Source organism: Pogona vitticeps, chromosome 1 (assembly GCF_051106095.1).
Source record: "Pogona vitticeps strain Pit_001003342236 chromosome 1, PviZW2.1, whole genome shotgun sequence".
NCBI classification, from domain to species: Eukaryota; Metazoa; Chordata; class Lepidosauria; order Squamata; family Agamidae; genus Pogona; species Pogona vitticeps.
In genome coordinates this window covers 341697313-341709482 of record NC_135783.1, presented here as the reverse complement: position 1 = coordinate 341709482, position 12170 = coordinate 341697313, and the positions used below count along the sequence as shown (strand labels likewise).

The 12170-nt window shown below is 39.1% G+C and overlaps 1 protein-coding gene across 12 annotated transcripts in view; it reads left to right on the top strand.

Moving 5' to 3' along the window:
- PPP1R13B (protein phosphatase 1 regulatory subunit 13B) overlaps positions 1-12170 on the top strand; it is an 82524-nt gene that overhangs the window by 52371 nt on the left and 17983 nt on the right. For all 12 annotated transcript variants that reach the window (XM_072986714.2, XM_078383818.1, XM_078383817.1 and 9 more), the window contains 2 exons: positions 10135-10236; positions 11380-11554. In XM_072986714.2, the coding sequence (XP_072842815.2) occupies positions 10135-10236; positions 11380-11554 (277 nt within the window). The remainder of the gene's footprint in view (positions 1-10134; positions 10237-11379; positions 11555-12170) is intronic.

Genomic DNA, 12170 nt, shown 5'->3' with positions numbered 1-12170 from the left:
ACAGCTGTTAGCTGTGGTGTTAAGAAAACAAGGGCAACAAAACATGCAGTAAATTCAGTGGCAATCTGCCATTGGCTGCAACAGCTAATCCTTTCACCCAGCTTAATGCCTATACCCTCTGTATTAGAGACTGTAAAGCAAGGGCACAAAGATAATTGGCCTGGGCAATAGCATTTTTATTTTAAGTATTTTTCTGCAGCATTTTTTTCATCTATGTAGATCTATTAAATTCTTTCTCACTGTGCAGATGATAAAACATTTTAAAAGGCAGTACTACATTTTGTGCAGATGTGATATACTTTGCTCAGGAAAGTTAGTAAGATCTAAAAAGTACAAGGAGTTTATACCATTTTTTTTTCTTTTAGAGAGTGATGTCAAAACCAGTTTGAGCTAGTGCTGTTTTTAGGTGTTTAGCTGTGGAGCAAAATGCCATCAGATTTGTATAAATAAATATTTAAGTCATAAGAATGTTAAGCCCAGAGCGAATTTGTGGAATCTGTGGGTGTATGTATTTTTGCAGAAAGGAGGAGGTTGTTCTATGCCTTTCATCTGATAGGCTTAGGTTTATTGTGAAAGGTGGGTGATGTCATTAGAGGAACTGCTAATTACTACAATGGGTAGTGCTAAGTTGTTTACCAAAGCTCTGAGATATTTACAATATTTAAGGACATTTAGTCTTGTTCATTACAAGCTTTCATAAGAGAGTTCTGTTTGGATTAGCTAACCTCCCTGAATTTTAAGTCATTTTCCTCTTAAACTTTATATGAATTATTATGAGATTAAAAGTCTGAACCTGATGATCAACTAGACTTGTCAAGAAAGAACTGCCTGCAGGAGGGTGCTTTTATTACCACGTTCTCTGATATTTGAAGGCTGGGCTGCCCTATTTTGGAAGCCTAACTTCATTGGTTCTGATCTCTGAAAATCACAGTTCTGGCTGAGGCTAAAGAAGAATCTTGCTGTATTCTCTCAACCAAGACTTTGCAATGTGGATGAGAAGGAAGCAGCCTCAAGTTAAGATTCAGGTTAGCTATTACTTTCCTCAATGCCAATTAGCTTTGTGAAAAAGCTGATGGTAAAGAGTTGTTTGCAAAGTAAATTATTTTGTAGAAAGTATTGTATAACTAATGGGCGTTGACATAGTTTGCTATTTTGATCTCTTTTGGAAAGAGGGTTCCTTGGCAATCATTTTTTTATAGAAACGATATATTATTAAGTATTTTGTAGCATATTAGTAATTCAGGTGTCAATGTTTTGAAGATGCTAGGAAAATGATATTGATTCTTAAATCAGCTTTCCTGGAGTATATAATGAAAGTTGTATGATAGTTGTGTTGGTTTCATATGTGATTTTCAGCTATACTAATATGGAACATCGTGATTTGTTATTTTGTTAAATACTTATATTGCTGATTTTTCCTTAATAGAGCACAGGAACGTTTGCCTGGAAAAGCAGATACTAGTTTGTTCACAAACTGGATTTGGCCATTGTTCAACAGTCCCAAAAGAAGTGAAAAAACTATAATTTTACTGTACACTCTCCAACACGTACTGTATCTCTCTTATGTATGCCAGCAAGGCACCAGCAGTGCAAAAGTCTAGTAGTCAGTTCTCTTATTACTGCTGATATTGATTGACACACTTTATGAGATCAGGCTGGAACTCATAGTTCATGTGAAATCAGGCATCCCAGATCTTGTGCTCATATATTTTTTCTAAAGTTTTTAATGGAGAAATTTTCCAAATTTAACAGGATTTTGTAGATTGAAGAGACTAAGTCTCTCATCTGGGAGTTTATTCATTGACTAGCTGATCAAATTTGGTGAGAGATCTGTTAGCCTGTTCTTTTGTAGGTTTCATATTGATGAAGTAAATTATTTGATGGATGTAGCCGGCAGCTGAGGGAGTTTGGTATCGTGTCTTTAATCTAGTGACTGGTCAAAGGCATTTTCTGTGGAAAGAAGTCTTACAGGAAACCAGTCTGCTTCCTTCCACCCTGCAGATTGAGTTTCATTGTTTGAATGGTAGAGCAAGGGATATATGGGAGTCAGCAGTAAATATGAAGGATTCAAACTCATCCTAACAAGATTTGTAGAATTTTGTGTAGAGAATATTTGCATGTTTTAGCTTGTTGGAGCTCTTTTGTAGCAGTGGAAATCCGTTTAATCTGCACATTGATAATACCATTTGAATTTACTGTTTCCCTGTGCCATTAGAAACCATTGGAATCAGTTGGTGTAAGTGCAGGAATCTTGGCTTTGGGGCAGATTGGTTCATATCCCAATTAACGTTACACTGATGAATCATGACTTTAGCAAAGATCTATTCATTGATGTCACCACCAGTGGAAAAGAGCTTTCTACAGTAGTAATGCAAAATTTCTGCAATTGTTAGGTGGATGCCACAAAAAACTTTGATGCAGTTTGCTTGAATTGAAGGTGTGGAGAATCTGAAGAATTGGCAGTTAGCCAGGCTTCTGCTTATAAAAATTATAAGATACTTCATTATCAAGTTGAACTAATAGACATTTATTTATTTATTTATTTATTTATTTATTTATTTATTTATTTATTTATTTATTTATTTATTTATTTATTTTATTTTATTTTATTTTATTTTATTTTATTTTATTTTATTTTATTTTATTTATATCCCGCCTATCTGGTCGTAATGTGGCCCAGTGCAATTTTTTATTTTTAAAGAAATTCCAAAGTTTCAAGTTACACTGCCAGTGCTTGCGGCCGGAATGCGGCCGGGGTACGTCACAACAGTAGGAGGGAGAGAGGGAAGGAAGGAAGGAGCAGGAGGGGAAGGGAGGGGGGGCTGCGTGACTGCATTGCACCATCTCCGTCAATAAGTGGACCCACCAGAGTCGAAGCTGGAAGCCTCTGGTGTCTGAGATCACAACTGCTGGTAAGCGCGCTTGGAGCGGGGCTGTGGAGGATTGCTAGGGCTGCCCCCCCTGCAGCCCAAACCAAATTTATGTGCGGCCCAAACCAAATTTTCATCTTCTAATGTGGCCCAGGGAAGGTGAAAGGTTGGACACCCCTGCATTAAATCATCCTAGCAATCCAAATTCTTCCAGAACTAGAAATATCACAAATTCAGTCCTTTTTAAAACAGTCAAGAAAAGTCTTCAAATGTGAGAGGAAGAGAAATATGAGAGCGATTTTAATTTTAGAAGCACTTATACAGTTGCTTCTAACAACTATACACACATTTAATGAACTAAGCACAACTTGGGTTGTCTTCAACAGAGTCCCTACCAGCAGATCTAAGATAATAAAAGCAAAACTATGTCCCAAATCTCCAGTGATTCAATGTGCCTGCCCTAACTGTGCTGTGAATGTGTGCTGGCAGAAGCTGATGACATCATCAGCTGGTACAGGTAAATTTTGGTCTAAAATAATGTAAACCTACTGTGGTGATCTCCTCTGAAGCCCCTATCCCCCCAGGCCTTCACGAGGTTCTCGCTCTTCTTCCTTCTTTGCTGCCACCAGGTATTATTACTGTAATACCATTTAATCGTGGACACAGGTGTGTTTTTAAAACTTAAGTCATGTATTAGATCAGGGAAATTAATATATGATTAGTATTCAAGAGACAAATCACAGGCTGCTAATCACTTTTATTTGAATCACATTAGTTACGACTTCTAAACTATTTTAACTCTCTGTTCCATTCTAGACTCTTACAGATCTCTAACTCACTCTTAGTTCACTTTTAAATTTCACACAATTTCTCTCTCCCAGAATCTCTCTCAGACACCATACACTAGCCTTTATATCCAGCCCCCTTCCCCTTTGGCTCCGCCTTCCATCCTCTTATTGGCTTCTTCTTGACAGTTCTGCTATGATGGACAGGAGAGGGCAGGGCTGTTCGCTACACATACATATTCCCCTCCACCTATTTTAGGTTCTGAGGTTCCCTGGGGCTCCCTTATGCTCTCTAGAAGCCTTTGGGAACCTCAGGACAGAGTGGAGAGGCTTGAATAGACAAAAATTGCCACTAGTGGTTCCCAACAGAAGCATTTCTTTTCCTTAATTCAATGCTTTCAGTTTCAAAAGATGTCCACTAAGCTTAAATACTGAATCCAGCCCACTCTTTTCAAGAAATATGTTATTTGTTAAGCTATTAATGTTCAATAATCTGAAAGAAGGAACAGGTGGGGAATGATTATGTTAATTATAATGGCTACCTAAATCATACTTTCAAATATGTCAGTTTTGCCATCAACTGCCTAAATATATATATATATATATATATTAACAAAAAGACCTGAGACAATCTGCATGATGATCTAGCATCCTCTTTTGGACTCAAAGACTTCTTAAAATAAGTAAACAAGGACTGAGTTGTACTCTCTGAGCAGTCAAAAAAACAAAATGTAATGCCAAAGCAACTAAGATTTTGACAGTTCTCCTCATGAAAATGACTATCCAGCTTCAGGAATACCAGAAGTGCTGACAGAATAATAGACTGATCTTTTAAAGCCATTCAAACCATCACTCGTGTATTTTTCAGACAAACTGACCAGTACAGCCCACACGTATGTCAAAAGTTTAGATCTCAGCTCAGCATCTCCAGTTGAAAGTTGAACTGCAGAACTGCCATCATAAAAAAGACACCATGTGCAATGCCTCATCAGACCAAAAACCACATTTTGACAACTTAGTGATAAATGAAAACTTATAGATAACTTGGAGGCAGATATGTGCAGAGACTCATATTAACATATATTATTCATCAAAATACAGTAACATGACACACTTGCAGATTTACTACATTTTCCTTTCAAAGCAATCAGACATAAATGATGAAACCATGGGTATGCAAAGCTTTTCTGATCATGCTCCTATATATACACTTCATTCTATCAGGGAGAAAGTGACAATATATGCTTGTGGCTCACCTTCTGTGTAACCATACCCACTTTTTCAAAGTATGGTAAGAATTAGAGAAATATATCCTGTTCCAGCAGTGAATAGTTGCTTCCACCTGTAACCTTGTTATAATTAAAGACATTCTAATAATAATTAATAATTGTGTGCCGCCAAGTAAATTCTAGCTTACGGTGACCCTTTTTTAGAGCTTTCTAGTTAGAGAGCACTCAGAAATAGTTTACCATCTCCTTCTGGGGGCATCTTGGAACTGTGCAGCTTACACACAGTTCACACAGGCTGGCTCTTCTGGTATGCACAGTGAGAAAATCGAATTTCCAACCTCTGGCTCTGCAGGCAGATGCCTTGGTCACTGAGCTATCCAGCCAACTCAAAAGACATTTTATTGGTGTGGGATTTTGCAAACATTTGATAAATAGAGCTTAGTCTTTTTCTGGTTTAAGTAGAGGTGACCCCAGTCAAAATTTCCTCCTTGCTACTCTCTCTTTGGCCCTTTTACTTAAGAATGCTTTGGCCCAGTTAAGAATTTCTTGCTCAGTCTTCCCCCTGCCCTGCAAATGATGCCGGGGTGGGGTGGGGATTCATTGTCAGACAAAGTGGGATCATTGTTACAGGTTTGTTGGGGATAAATTTGTAGATGCCCGTGTCACAAATGTTAGCTTTATAGGAGTTGCTGTAGAGATTGTTGAATATTGTGTTGTCTTTTCAGAACAATGTAAACTGTTTTGTAATGTTATGTAAAAAGACCCTGAATATGAGAAACATTTGGCAACTTAAATTGATAAAAAGTAATTATTGTATTAAATAGATGGCTCACATGGTTTACATTCAGTCTTGGCATAGAAAACAGACAGAATGAGCTGTATGGTGTCTGAAGAAATTGGTGAATTAAGTGTTTTTTACTTAAATCACAGAGATTTTAATAATGAACAGGTGTGACACAGTAATATTTAAGGTCAAGTGTGCATGTAATACTGTTTATAAAGTAATTAAAAACTATACATGTCAGAGTTTGCTTTATAATGTCTAGAAAACATAATGAACTTAAGTTTCATGAATAAATTTACATGAAGAATTGAAAATCTTTTTGCATATTATAATTATCTCATGAGTGATTAATAACTGTGATAATTAAGACTACAGATCCTAATTTCTGGGATAGCAGTTAGTATTATTAATTATTTTGACCAAACTCCAGGAGGCAGTGGAAGACAGGAGGGTCTGGCATGCTCTGGTCCATGGGGTCACAAAGAGTCAGACACGACTAAACAACAAACAACAAAGAATGATTGATGATACAATCAGCAGAAAGTGTTTGCTTTTTCATGATCTCTGTGAATCACGCATATGGGTTCTTTCTACACCTATGTGAAACTCCCTCAGAACTTTCCAAAGCCTAAAAAAGTCCATTAGATTGACTTCCTGGACTGCATGTTCTCCACCCACCCTATGGTAAATCGTCATTTCCCTTTCAACTGCCACTGAAAAAAACACCTGCTGGATCGTTTCAGAGCCTTCTTTTGGGGGGAAAACAGTTAAAATTTACCTTGCCCTCACCCAGACAATATAGGCAATTAGTATCTGTCTGAGAGGGGGATCGTCCATGCTTTCACTGATTTTCATCAGCAGCAGCTTCCACAATCTGGGAGAGGTCTTATCCACCCCATAATCAATATCACAAATGTCACCATACTTACTCTGCTGCAGAAGCTATGTACCTTATCTATGATGGCAGCGTGCCACACATGTCCATCTTGGCATTTTACCATCCATACTTGACCTGGTAAAAGAGTCCTGGGTTAAACAATCTTCTCTGCTGCCAACTTCCAGAAGGATGAAGAACATTTACAAAATCCAAGATAAGGATGTCACCTTCCTGCTGAATTCAGTCATTGTGGAGGCCTCCAAAACAAGATTAAGGAGTTGTCACAACACAACTCCAACTAACTGGGAGCTTTCTAGTTAGAGAGCACTCAGAAATGGTTTACCATTCCCTTCTTCGGGGGCATCTTGAGACTGTGCAGCTTGCCCAAGGCCACACAGGTTTCAGCCACTGCATTGGGAATAATAATAGCAAATCATCTGACTGCAACAGGAGCATACCACAGATTCCTGTGGGACAAGATCTTGTTCTTCCTAAACAGCCTACTATGTGCTTGTTTATGAATATTATCTCTCCAGGCATATTTGGCATTCTTCAACATTCAAAGGGAAAGCAGCTTGAAAAAACTGTCACTCAAGAGTTAGCAGACTATCATTGATGAATATCTCCAATTTCATGTTTCGGATGTCCCCACCTCAAAATTCAAATCACAACCAATGCAAGGTTGGGGAGTTCATTGTCAAAATCAACAGATTCATGCCTATTGGTCTGAGAACAAGAATGGCTTCATATAAAAAAATTTAGAGATGTTAGCCATCATGAAATCCTACAGAGCACTTGTAACAATGATCAAGGGAAAGTAGTACAAGTGGCTAAAGATGCTACCACCACGATGTACTGTGAACAAACAAAATGGAACACATTCCATGACTCTGCTATACCTTGCCATTCAACTATGGGAATGGTTCATTCAGCCTCACATTTTTCCAATGGCTGTTCACGTAGCAAGAGAGGACGGTCACTTGGCCAGTAATCTAAACACTCCAGACTTGATAACTCAGATCTGGTTTGTCACCCAGATCTCGCCAGACTGAATCTTACAGCATGGAGAATTCTCTAATGATAAAATGCATTATTCTCCAAGCCAAGAAACCCTCCACTAGATGAAATTAGGCATATAAGTGGAGAAAATTTGTGAACTTTGCAAAGTCTAAAGGAGTAGCCTACCACCTAGTCTTCATACTGTGCTACCCTTCCTATGGCTTTTGAAAGACCAATGTCTATCTCATTCCTCAAAGTACATCTGTCTTCTATAGTAGTACCTCAACTCCAGGACTCCTCAGCCTCTCGGTTTTTCTGACATTCTACCCTAAAAATTCCTAAAGGGTTTGAAAAACTTTTAGGCTGACACACTATTCCCTTTGCCACAGTGGTCACTCCCATTGGTCCTTAAACAAGTCACAAGACCACCCTTCAAATCTTAGGCAACCTCAGATCTTAAGCTCCTGTTGTACAAGACTGTTTCTTGTTGCCATAACCTTGGCTTTGAGAGCAGGTAAGCTTGGTGGTCTAAGATATGATCCACCCTTTAAATTAGACAGGGATAAAGTCACCATCTTGCTGGATACAACCTCCTAACTAAGTTGGTGTTGGATTTCCACGTAAATTAACCTCTAGTACTTCCAGCATTTTTTCTTTCTCCATCTTCAAAGCTGGACAGATCACACATACTTTGGATGTTCAGAGTCCTCGTGTTTTGTTGTTGTTTAGTTGTTTAGTCGTGTCCGACTCTTCATTGACCCCAGGGACCAGAGCACGCCAGGCCCTCCTGTCTTCCACTGCCTCCTAAAGTTGGATCAAATTCATGTTGGTAGCTTCAGTGACACTGTCCAACCATCTCATCCTCTATCATCTCCTTCTTCTCTTGCCTTCACACTTTCCCAACATCAGGGTATTCTCCAGGGAGTCTTCTCTTCTCATGGGATGGCTAAAGTATTGGAGCCTCAGCTTCAGGATCTGTGCTTCCAGTGAACACTCAGGGTTGATTTCCTTCAAAATGGATAGATTTGTTCTCCTTGCAGTCCAGGGGACTCTCAAGAGTCTCTTCCAGCACCACAATTCAAAAGCATCAATTCTTCTGCGGTCAGCATTCTTTACGGTCCAGCTCTCACTTCCATGCATCACTGCTGGAAAAACCCTAGCTTTGACTATGCGTACCTTTGTTGGCAAGGTGATGTCTTTGTTTTTTAAGATGCTGTCTAGGTTTGTCATTGCTTTCCTCCCAAGAAGCAGGAGTCTTTTAATTTCGTGGCTGCTATCACCGTCTGCAGTGATCATGGAGCCCAGGAAGGTAAACTCTGTCTGCCTCCATATCTTCCCCTTCTATTTGCCAGGGTGTGATGTTAGGTATTTTTGATGTTGAGCTTCAGACCATTTTTTGCGCTCTCCTCTTTCACTCTTCTTAAGTGGTTCTTTAATTTCTCCTCACTTTCTGCCATCAGAGTGCTATCATCTGCATATCTGAGGTCAATGTTTATTCTTGCCATCTCCTGTTTGACCACATCCAGTTTATCAAGGTTCATAGATCTTACATTCCAGCAGCATCGGACTTTCACTCCCACGCATGTCCGTAGCTGAGTGTCCGTTCGGTTTTGACCCAATCACTTCATTAGCTCTGGAGCTACTTCTACTTGTCCTCTGCTCTTCCTCAGTAGCATGTTGGACGCCTTCCGACCTGAGGGACTTATCCTCCAGCGCAATATCTTTTAGCCTTTTGTTTCTGTCCATGGAGCTTTCTTGGGAAAGATACTGGAGTGGCTTACCAGTTCCTGCTTTACGAGGATTGCATTTAGTCAGAACTCTTCATTATGACCTGTCCTTCTTGGGTGTCCCTGCACGGCACCATAGCCCATAGCTTCTCTGAATTACTCAAGCCCCTTCGCCATGACAAGGCAGCAATCCATGAATGGTTAAGATATTAGGCCTTTTGAAAAAATTATTCATGCAGCAATACTCATGCATGTAGTTTGTGTCTTCTGGTAGGGTGTCTGTTTTGCAATTGATAATGCACTGGATGTGAACAGCCACTCCTGTTGTGCAAACTGTGCAATTATTGTGCATCTTTTTTTCATCACTTCTCTTTATAACAAAATGAACACTTCTTGTATTTTGACATTATGCTTCAGATTTACATTTTATAGTTAAAAAAACAAAAGATTTTTCACTTACTGATACTTGTTAGTACGAAACAAAAATTTAACCCACCTAGAATATTTTCATGTTTATCCTTTGTTAGGAGCATATTAATCGATTATAGGCAGTTAATTGGCACCCAGAGACTTCGTAAATACTGGCAGTATAGATTAAAACATTCAGTGAAGGTTGCAGCACCTTTTTCATAAAGAATGCTTGAGTCTCTCTGTGTGGTTTATCCAAGTTCCTAGTTTGGAACTTGTGAAAGAGTGTATGTGTAACAGAAAAAGAGAGATCTAAAAAGGAGTAGAAACTATATGGCTCTGCAAATTTTCTTACAGTCAGCTATTAATAACTACAGTAGTGTCTAAAATGTAGTGGGATCAGTGTTCATAATGTGTAATGGCAATATCATGTTATTCTTCCTTTTTTCCTGCAGGTTGGGAATGCTCGGGTTGAACTCACACTTTCAGAACTGCAGGATATGGCTGCCAGGCAACAGCAGCAAATTGAAAATCAGCAACAAATGTTGGTTGCCAAGGTAAACTGTACTTCTCTTAACATGAGAAAAGAGAGAAATGAACATGTGGTATCTTCAAAGAAGATTCTGAATCCCAGCAATGTAGAAAACACTTACAATTTTCTATTAATTCTATGTAGGCTCCTCTTGTGCTTGTATTTGTCAAGACCCTCTTCCCACCCAGGCCTCAAAGTTTAGTGTAAATGACATTTTTGTACTGCATTAGAGAACAGAAATGAACGTAAGAACTATGCTGGATTAATCCAAATGCTGATCATGTCCAGCATTCTGTTTAGGTAACAGACAATCAATTACATATGGGAAGTCCATAAGCAGAACATGCATATCACAGCACCTCCTGCTTGTGTTTTGATGTGGAAGGATGCACAAAGGCATACTGTCTCTGGTCCTGGAGGAAATATGCATCTGTCATCACTAGTAGCGGCTGAGAACCCCATCTTCCATGAGTTTGTCTAATCCCTTTTTAAAGTTGTATGAATCTGCAGATGTCGCTATTCATGTTTTGAATCTGGCAACTTAACTGTGTTGGGTGAAGAAGCATGTTCTTTCTGTTCATTAAATCATACTGAATTCACTTAGTACTGAAGTGAATTGAATAGCTTTTAAGTTATATATATTGTTTTGTGTAGAAAAAAAATACTACGGAAAAAAGAAGGCATTTCCTGTATTTGTTCATTCTAGAGAAGTGGCATTTATCTTACTCCTGATCTCCTTATCTTTGGCTGTTGGTAGTCCTCTGGTGACCATTGCTTCCTTTGGGAAATTGTGTAATGGAGGGTTAGGACCCATTTGCTGTAGAAGGAAGCATGTTTGAGGAGCAGGAAGTACAAGTTCCAGGAAGTGTCACAGATGTGTTGGAATGAATGTTTCTGCTGGACTTTTTTTTTTAAAATGTGTACATGAGAGATTTGACTTAAGATTCAGAAGTGAAATGTCTGGTATTGTTTGGAGGATGTAATCTAGACAGATGAACTTAGTCTAACTGGTTCTTTTAAAATTAATGTCATGATAGTGTTAATTATATTTGTTTGAAGGTTTAAATGAAGACAAGAAAACTGTTGCATAGTTTAAAGGTTGACTATCTTACTGGGGAATTTTCTAAACATAGAACAGCATGATTACATGTTGTACTTGTTTTCATAGGAACAGCGTTTACGTTATCTCAAACAACAAGAACGCCGTCAGCAGCAGTCTGTGTCTGAGAGTGAAAAACTTCAGAAACTCAAAGAGCGAGTGGAAACCCAGGAGATGAAGCTAAAAAAAATCCGTGCCATGAGAGGGCAGGTGGATTACAGCAAGATTATGAACGGCAATTTGTGTATGGGTGCTTTCTTCCCATTTCATTCACTTCTGTCACACGAACTTGGTCTGATAGGGCAACTTCTGCATTCTTTGTTTAGTAGTTGATTTAGGGCAAGACAAACTTAGTACGTAATATACTTCTATAGTTGAAGAACTGTCATATTCTAATTGTATGGTAAAACACTGAGCCATTCTGAAATCAGACAGTCAGCTGGAAGCCATTTCGGCTCTTATGACTATTTTTAACAGCTGTTATGCTGAAAGTGAAATTGTACAGCATTTCTATCTTAGTTCACACTTTCCTCTTTGTTGTTGTGAACCTGTGCTTATGCAGGACCTTGCTATAGATTTCCATAGATTGGTAGAATTGGTGGTGTGAATGACTAAAACAGAAACACAGTACAGTGGTGCCTCGCTTAACGAGCGCACCGTACAACGAAGAAATCGCATAGCGTTCCCATTTTTGGGATCGCTAATGCGATCGCTCAACGACTTTTAGATAAGGCGAAACTCGCATTTCGCTTACCGATCTTCGCAAAACGAAGCCCCGACGATCAGCTGTTCGGCGGACAAAATGGCCGCCGGAAGCCCCAAAATGGCCGCGCGCAGCGTTTCCGCGCCCTCCCCTCGCT